This window comes from Strongylocentrotus purpuratus, unplaced genomic scaffold (assembly GCF_000002235.5).
Source record: "Strongylocentrotus purpuratus isolate Spur 01 unplaced genomic scaffold, Spur_5.0 spur5_scaffold_6, whole genome shotgun sequence".
Classification (NCBI taxonomy): Eukaryota; Metazoa; Echinodermata; class Echinoidea; order Camarodonta; family Strongylocentrotidae; genus Strongylocentrotus; species Strongylocentrotus purpuratus.
Window position 1 is genome coordinate 41,838,494 of NW_022145612.1, and position 9,603 is coordinate 41,848,096.

Sequence of the window (9,603 nt, forward strand, 5' to 3'; positions counted from 1 at the left end):
AGTTTTGGGAATTTTGAAAAATGGGTGGATAGTGATTCTTTACAATTTTGATATATTTGGATGCCCCTGTGGATGTATTAGAAGCACTAGAAAATTTAGCCCCTAAAACACTTCTGCTTTCGTGAAAAATTGAATATAAAAATTTACCGGTGCTCCCGGTAAATATTGATAAAATTTCGAATAGCGACTACGGCCGTACAATGGTAGTTGCGACTATGAAAATCTCATAATATGTAGCTGTGATAAATAATTTCCAAACGGGAATAGCTAATTGGTCGATTTTAGTCAAGAAACATTGTTTTATAGCTTAATAAATATCTTGGCCTTGAGAGGGAGCTATACAACCTAAAGAGTTTATTATCTAAAATTTCACAACTTTAGACTCGATTTCAACTGCGACAACGATCACTGAATATTGTAGGATCGCATATGCTTCCAATATGTTCATTTGAACCAAATTCATGACCCCATACCAAAACTTTGTATTACCTTTAAGCTAAGCATTAGTGACTGTGTGTCTCAGGAAATGTGATCTGTTTTTTCTGTACTGTCTTTCTCTTCAAAAGCAACTGCGGTATGAGATTACTTTTGTGGATTTCGCGGCTTCGGTAGATTAGCCACTCATGCCATATTGTCATCTCTGCTGATAGCGTAAGGGGAACCATCATGTTGAACAGAGTAAGCAAGGCATCCCACGTTCTGCCGAGGCCTACAACAAGGAAACATCTTCATGCAGCATTGGACAAATGGAAGGCATAAAATGCATGATCGTCTCCTTAAGCAAACTTCTGCAGCCTCTTCAGGCGGGGGTGATGAAGCAAAACGAAAGAATTGTTTGAGTTCGTTAAGCTGTTCTTGATTAATCTCTACGGGAACCTGATGGAGACGACCACCGATTAGAACTACGGAAGAACTCGTAAATGTTGTCTCCTGATTGTTACGGAATGATTCCATCCGAGAAGTCAGGTTTTCTCCTGTGCGTGCCTCCTCAGGAAAATCATGGGCGATCACCCCAACTTTGCTCTTCCCTATGCAAAAGAGTTAAAATGAGAAAATAGCCCGTGATGAAGATTACGACGGGACAATAAAATGAGAAAGAAAAACCACACCGCCTAATGTTCCAAAATTGCGCCTAGGGGCCCATGCATGAACATCACTCAGTACAGTGCGTCCCAAAAAAAACTATACACTTTTGAAATGGCTGCCGTATAAAAAATATAATATTCTTTGGGGAAAAGTTGTATATGTATGGAAAGCTCATAAACCCAAATTTCATATGACACCAAAAAGTTCGAAAATAATATTCATGCTTGGGTGAGCACTGCTCACTTTTGTATAGGGTATGAAAATTAGTTTGCGCAGGAATTAGCCTTCCAATTTGTAAGAGGTAAATCCTTTGGAGCTTATGAAATTGAGAATAATATGACCAATTTATGATCAATTGTGATGAGTTTGGGTTTGCTAAGTGAAATTTGTGGTTCATGGGATTAAAGTTGTATGCATGAGTGAACAGGAATTGCATTTGTTATTACCGTATAGCAATGTAACTTTCCATGGTAGACTCAGTGGTGTGTTCATGGGAGTCAGGACGGGGTGATGGTACATGGTACAGGGGAGGTGAAATGTAGGGTAGGACTTTGTTGGGTAGATTGGATAAGGGTCAAGAGGACATGTATGCCCCTCCCCCTTCTCTCTTTCTCTCTCTCTCTCTCTCTCTCTGCCCGGGTATGCTTGTGCATATCTTGACAATTCATTAGACAATCAACATTCAGCTATCAATCACTTAATCAACAATGTATCAGTCAATCGGTCAATCAATTAATCAATCAAGCATTCAATCACCATTCAGTATTTCAATCAATTTAATCATTCAATAAATCGATCACAATTAATCAATAAGTCAGTCAATCACTCAATCTATCAACCAACCAACCAGTCATTTTAGCACTTGAGTTTCGCACAAGAAATACGGTACAGTTAAACACAAATTCACAAGTTTGTAAAATGAACATGTCAGTTTTCAATTTTACAACTGTTTCGTCCATCTTGTAAGAGAAAAAAGGGGAGAAAATATCTGAAAATGGAAACAATGGCCCATATGTCCACCTCCTCTTTCGATGCACAATCTTGGTGAAGGTTTTTATTCACAGTCACAGATGTAAAAAAAGAAATAACAGTTTGTAACACGGAAATTACAACATGTACCATCACTCCATCCTGACTCCCATGAACACACCATTGAGTCTACCAGGGAAATTTACAATGCTACAATAAAAAATGCAATTCCTGTTCACTCATGCATAAAAGTTTGGTTTAATAGACCATGAAATTCACTCAGCAAATCATGAATGTATCATATTACCCTCAATTTTGTAAGCTCCAAAAGATTTACCTCTCACAAATTGGAAGGCTAATTCCTGCGCAACCTAATTTCCATACCCTGTACAAAAGTGAGCAGTGCTCACCCAAGCATGAATTATTTTCGAACCTTTTGGTGTCATATGAACGTTGGGTTTATGAGCCTTCCATACATATACAAATTTTCCCCAAGAATCATATATTTTTTATTTGGCAGCCATTTCAAAAGTGTATAGTTTTTTTTGGGACGCACTGTATAGTGTTAAGGGCGTTTTGAATTTTGATGACGGAACTGTACTTCAAGAGATACTGTTAATCTGAATTTCGGGATGAATGGGTTAAATTGATAACTATTATATTTAAAAACATTTGCAACCACTGGCACTCTTGGGCGCACGCTTAATGTTACAACATTTTCGTCAATCCTTTTTTCCTGCACAATTTCAAATCATAAGAGTATCGCTTCACTCAAAATCAGAAAAGTGTTGACAGAAGCACAATACTTGGAAGAGTCGAGGAATGAAAATGCTTTAAGATTAATTACTATTTATATTTTTTGAATGCAACATGCAGTGTACACCTTTCTATCAGTGTGATTAAATGGTTTTATTAACCATTTTCGCGACTGAAAATGCTACTGCTGGATCCCCACCCTGTTAAAGGGGGTTGGAAGGGAACACTTCTATGGACCAAAATGTGCTTGAATTTGACCGTCAAATGAACTCACCCACAAACTTCTTTGCCTTCGGTAAGAAACCATCATACAGAGCATCGGTAACATTGGTAAGTGAGAATCGCCTGTTCTCTATAGAATGACATAGAAGTAGAACATCTATCCCACTGAAATCAAACCTATTCATGTCGCTGATGTTGTAAGGGAGAGTCTGAAACCTCACGCTTCCTACGACGTCTGGCATGTCTTCCTCGATCTGCTGGATGAGGCCCTGCACGTTGTCTGAATGGCTGCCACTACATACGCACACATCTACCTTCTTCACAACTAAGTATTGAAGCTGATAAAGAAATTAATTATAAAGACAGGCATCATGTTAGGTGAAACAACTACTGGTTTATGATTATTGTTATTATCATTGTTGTTGTTATTATTATTATCGTTATCATTATTATAACCATAATCATCATCAACATTATTATTATTATCATAATCATAATTATAATACCATCAATATCTTAAGCTTGATCTATGCTGGTTTTATCTAATAAGCATACTAAGGGCATGCTACAAACTGCTGCAGGAGTTTTATATTTCTGGTAACCTCAATCTCCTTCAGATGTTTAGGAAGATAGCTTGTGATCATGCCTAATGCATGAACCACCACAGGGACTACACAATATGTCTTGATATCTCGATAACGTGTATCTTCTCAAAAACTATATGAATCAATCTCTGTTACTCTTTAGATTAATCAATGAAGTTCGGAGAAGATATAATCTTAAAGCCCCTTTAAAGTGTTGGGAGCCCCAAATTCAATATTTTTTTGAAAACTTAGCTTACATTGTATCATAATTTGAAAGAGGATGTCATTGAAGACATCTTTCTGGAAAGATGCCCCTCCCCCCCCCAAAAAAAAAAAAAGTGTTTGAAGACAAATATTGATTTTTAAAAATACATAACTTGGATTTTCTGTTTTGAAAATCCTTGCAGGAATGTGTCTTAAATGACATCCGCTTTCATATTATGATACAATTTAAGTGAAATTTTGACATCAAATATTTGGGGCTTCCAACACTTTGAGGGTCTTTAACTATCAATAATAAACCACATTCTTACAATCACTTCGTGAAGGTTAAATATTACAACTTTATGGGCAATGGTGTTTTATTATTATTGTTACAATTATTATAATCTTCATTATCATCATTATTCATCATTACCACCATCATCATCATCATATAGAGTATCTGTAATGTGCCAACTGCACATGAACAATGTAATAACATAATTCTTGATTTTGTGCAATTCTTGTAATAGTACATAATGATCTGAGGCCATCAGAAACCAGAACAATGGTACGACGGCTGATAATAAGCATACTGATTTAAGATTTAAAGATTTTTCCCCCTTCAAAATGCCCTCAAATTGTTCCGATGTATGTTTTCAAGCACTGCATGCTGAAAGTCATTTTCATTATATAAGCTTATCCTTTCGGAGTAATATTTCAGGAAACTGAAACGAAAGAAGATTTGTATTATGTTGCTGTGTGTAAAGGGGCTCTTATTGGCCCTATGTAAACTTCGCATACTCTGAACCACGCAATAGATTATGCCGCATACAACGCATAGACTATAAGGATTAATGCTATATGCATCTTTATTTATGACAGGCGTTTCATGGAGGAAGGAAATTGTTAATCTGCTTACCATTCCCCCGCTCTCCGTTGAACTCTCCGCCATCATGAGCTGAATTGATATAATTCACAAGCTTATATGTCGTGTCAGATAGGAAGTACTTCCTCCAACTAGGTCAGCGAAAATTCCCCATGTACTACACGTGATATCATGCTGCATGTAATACATGTTATTCATGTAAACACCGAATGTTTGGTATTCTCCGCTCCGCATACAATATAATCAAGTATGTACTTTGAACTCGATCGGTATCCGAAGACTTTCGACAGTGCGACCTCAATGAAATCTGATACATGTAGTATTATTTTGTCCAAACAAACTTGGATTAATAAATCATTAATGTTAAACGCCTATTTTTTGTTTTGCCGTAAATTCCCTGAGATTAAGAGTATCAAACATCAGTTTGTTCCAATTTTACACCCTACAACATTAATAATTTTATGTATGATATCAGTACAAATGTCACAGGCGTACAAGTCGGGGTAGCCTGGGGCTAAACATGAAATGGGTAACCAGCACTTCATATTTCGGCAGCGAGAAGTGGAATATCATTTCCTTCCCTCCCTCCCTCCCTCCTCTTTTTCTCCCTCCTTTTTTCTCTCTTCACCTCGCCATTTGACATTCATTTTCTAACTTTATCTCCACCTCTTCACTTTAATAAAGTATAAATAGATGTTATGAGGCTGAATTTACTCTCAAGAGTCAAACCTTGTTTTGAATATGTCCTTCTTCCTCTTCCTCCCTCTATCTCCATATAACTCTCTTTCCACCCCCCCCCCCCCGCTCGCTCTCTCTCTCTCTCTCTCTCTGTTCTCTCTCTCTTTTTAAATTGTGTATCTGCTTATTTTGCCGCATATTCGATATGATTCTTGATGATACGTTTCTTTCCTTTTGTATTCTACGCTATACTGTTTTGCATGATTCATATATTATAATTATTCCATGTAATTCAGCTCCTTATAGCTACAATGTTGATCCTTTTTTTTTCTTCTTCAAGTAAATACTTTTCACTTCAAAGTATAACATTCTGGGATCCTTGTCCGCACTAAGAATAGTAATTCTGTACACCTTTTGGTATATTGTTAAAACAGGATTGTATTCTTGTGTGTGTGCGTGTGTTTTTATTTGTGTGTGAGTAGGGGGCTATTTTAACCGGGGGCTCGTTTATCCCCCTTTCTCATTGGATTTCACGAATAAGTAGGAAATAAGATAGAGGTGGATTAGAATTTGATATTTTTTTTATAATCTACTACTTAATTTTAAACGCTGTTTTTTTAATATCAGAAGGGGTACTAAGAGTACCTCCCCATCAAACAAAATTTATCCAACCTTACAAACACCTTTAGAGAGAGAGAGAGAACAAAAAACAACTGTGTACTCGTTTATGCAAGGCAAAACTTGCTGTAACCTGAAATTACCCTGGTAGTAAAGGGGAAAAGCTCATTGGCTCATATTGTACCTAAATTAAAAACCAACGCTTTGTTCAAGGTTGTGTTAAAGTCGGGTTTTACATAGGTCTGGGGTCTAACTTTTCTTCTGGTAAAAGTGATTATAGACCTAGGTCAAGGGTAAACTGACTGAGTAGGATACCTACTCGCAGTGGCGTACCTGGGGTACTCCGTCAGGGGGGGCAAGCGACCGAAACAAACAAAAAAGGCGATGCTAATTTTCACTTCTGGCGAGCGAGCGAGCAAAAAAAAATCTTTAAGTAACGTTTGGTATATAAACTGGTATTGTTGCAAGTTGGGGGTGGGAACATTCACTTGTTAGCGACGTTAATTTCATTTTTTTGCAAAGGAGCGTAGCGAGCAAGAAAAAAAATCACTTCTTTTTTAATAATTGCCACTTAAACTTGGTTCAATTGTCCCATGCAGGGCGCGGGAACAATATTGTGTTTAGGGTGATTTTATACCTATTTTAGCTAGCGAGCCAAAATACATCTTTCTCTCAATGAATTGCTATATAAAATTCGTTTCATTGTTGCAGGTCGGGGTCGGGCACAATCGTGTTTAAGACAATGTCAATCCCATTTTGGCGGGCAGGCAACCCTCTACATTTCTCTTTTTAATGATATTGTAGCAGGTTAGTGGTGGGCACATAATTCCACGAGCTAGCGAGCGTAGCGAGCGACCGAAAAAAATCACTTCTCTTTTATAGGGAAAATATGGTACATAAAACTTGGGTTCATTGTTCCATGTCAGGGACGTGATTATTAAAAGCGGTGTTATTTCTAATTTGGCGAGCGAGCGTAGCGAGTGAGCGAAAAAAATCACTTCTCTTTTATAGGGAAAATATGGTACATAAACTTGGGTTCATTGTTCCATGTCAGGGACGTGATTATTAAAAGCGGTGTTATTTCTATTTTGGCGAGCGAGCGTAGCGAGCGAGCAAAATTTTTGTAATGATAATTGGTTCATAAATTTCATATTTTCTTGTTGCAGGGCAGGGCTTACACAATCATGTCTAAGGTGATGTTAATTCCGTTTTGGCGAGCACGAGCACACCAAAACTTCTTTGAATAACGTTTGGTACATAATTATTAACTGGTTGTTGCAGGTTGGGGCGGGCACGTTAGCGGTGTCAATTCCATTTTGGCGAGCGAGCATAGCGAGCAAGCAAAAAAAAAATCTCTTTTAATAGAAATTAATAAATAAACTTGTTTTTATTGGTGCAGGTCAGGATGGACGCAATCGCGTTTAACGCGATTCAATTCCTTTTTGGAGAGAGGGCGAAAAAACTCTTCCATTTTTAATGATATTGTTGCAGGTCAAGGGTGGGCACAATTGTTCCAAAGCAATATCTATTCATTTTATTCGCGAGCAAGTGTAGCGAGCGAGAAAAATGAATTACTCTCTTTTAGTAACATTTGGTACATACACTGTGTGTTATTGTTGCCATGGTTGCAGGTCGGGGCCCGTCGGGGCAGGCACAATTGTATTCTAGGCAATGCTAATCCTTTTCTTTTTTCAGGGGGACGAGCCAGTGAAAACATTTAATACAAAATAGGCTAGCAAGCAGTTCGCGCCAGCGAAGAGTTTCGAATTTGTTATATCACTTATATTTTCCTATTTTCATTTGTCTTAATTTTTCAGGGCCGTATGCGGAATATTTTTCTGGTGGGGGAGGGGGAAAGATGCGTTAAAAGTTTTCGAAGAATCTCAAAAGCAAAAGGAGTGAAGGGAGTTCGAGCGACCGAACTGGTCATGAGGGTACTTTTGCATTTTCAAAAGTAGAATTGAAGGATTTGGTATAGGCCTACACTACATTTTCAGGAAAAAAACTGTACGTTTTCAAAATATCTGGGGTCAACTGCCCCCCCCCCTGGTGCGTACGGCCATGGTCTTTTTTTTTTTAATTTCCCCATTTTTTTCCTTTCCTTTTCTTTTCCCTTTTTCTTCCTTTTCTCTTCTTCTTCCTTTTTTCTTTCCCTTTTCTTTTTTCTCTTTTTTTCCTTTTTTTCTTCCCTTTTCTTTTTTTCTTTTTCTTTCCTTTCCTTTCTTTTCTTTTCTTTCCCCTTTTTTATTTTTTCCCCTGGAGCCCGTCAGGGGGGGCACTCTGCCCCCCCCTGCCCCCCCCCATAGGTACGCCAGTGCCTACTCGGCCTGGGTCATGACATCCTTTTTAGTCGTCGTACAGCGGCAGAAGATTGTTGGTACGGATCAAGCGAGATGGACGTTTATTTGCCTGATCTACACCGGTATCTTGAACGCGACTCAGTGGGCGATTGATAGTTTGGAAGTTGCTTCGTGGATAGAGCTGACAACATTTTATGGACATACCCAGTGCAAGGTCATTGGTATTCTTCTAGAGCCCCTAACTTCGAAGTATGGCATTCATTCAGCCATGATTGCATATGAAGCATATAAGACCATTCGCAATGATTTACAATCAAGATACAATGAGCCTACGGAAAAAGAAACCTACGTTTAATTATGAAGATTCGGAATTACCAACTTTGGTCAAAATAATGTTGTCGTTGTTGTATTGACATTTTCCATGGAAAAAAGCGCATTCGGCTAAACTTGTCTAACTATCTATTTGGTAGCAGTGGAGCTTTACACAATAGACATGCGTTTTTACACTTTTTGATCCAACTAGTTTTTGGAATTAATCATGTGAATCTCTCATGGGTGTATTTGTTGAATCACCGTCAGGTACTGTAAAGCAACTCCCATATACTTATACATTATGGTAGAATTTATATTTTTCTCAATTCCATTTTGTACAGACTACTTTTACTCGGTTTCATTTTAATGTCTTCTCTGAAGGAACAACATGATTAACATCTTCCGCGCAACTTTTCTCTGAGAGGAATTAAAGCACAACATTTAGGATATTGATGATATTTTAGTATTTAAAAATACAAAGGACTCTTGACCGGAATAACATCACAGTTACATAACCAGTACACCGACTGTAGATTATCGAAGAGTAAGAGATTTCAACTTATATAAATTCCACAGCTTTTTTGCAATTAAAACATGAGAGTTCAGGAGATACACTATTTTCTCGATAACTCGTTTTATTTTGCAGGATGGAAATTAGAATATATATTAGAAAATGTCTCCATAACTTTGGGAGTTCTTTTGTTCCAAAATTCTCTTGCCAAAAAAGGGTAAAAAACCATTTGGAACTGCAATATGATATGTAATTGGTTACTTCTTTCTACCGCTATAAACTTGATAAAGCAAACATAAATCGTGGGGAGTGATTTGAAATTGTGTTCCACTTAGAAACTATTGAAAATCTTGGGGCGCTTCACACCGCCCCCTCCAATTTCCGCCCATGCCAAGGAGTCGCTCTGTCACTTCCCTTGATAGAGGATCTTCTTTGTTGTCTATTGATAATCCTGACTACACTCGTCGTTGAAGCGGG

The 9,603-nt window shown here is 37.8% G+C and overlaps 1 protein-coding gene across 1 annotated transcript; it reads right to left on the reverse strand.

Annotated features, from left to right (window-relative positions):
- Window positions 1-442: 442 nt before the first annotated feature.
- On the reverse strand, window positions 443-5,184 carry LOC105437659. The gene is made up of 3 exons (XM_011664518.2): window positions 4,741-5,184; window positions 3,086-3,371; window positions 443-1,028 (listed from the first exon to the last, which is right to left on the reverse strand). The coding sequence occupies exons 1-3, from the start codon at window positions 4,774-4,776 to the stop codon at window positions 622-624; spliced, it is 729 nt and encodes a 242-aa protein (XP_011662820.2). The 5' UTR covers window positions 4,777-5,184; the 3' UTR covers window positions 443-621.
- Window positions 5,185-9,603: the final 4,419 nt, after the last annotated feature.

What these genes read in the sequence shown, in the direction of transcription:
- LOC105437659 (XM_011664518.2), bottom strand. Translation starts at nt 4,776, where the DNA reads ATGATGGCGGAGAGTTCAACGGAGAGCGGGGGAATG. An exon ending in CAACGGAGAGCGGGGGAATG is followed by an intron (nt 3,372 to 4,740) that starts GTAAGCAGATTA and finishes TTTCTTTATCAG; the next exon opens with CTTCAATACTTAGTTGTGAA. An exon ending in GAAGGCAAAGAAGTTTGTGG is followed by an intron (nt 1,029 to 3,085) that starts GTGAGTTCATTT and finishes TCTTTTGCATAG; the next exon opens with GGAAGAGCAAAGTTGGGGTG.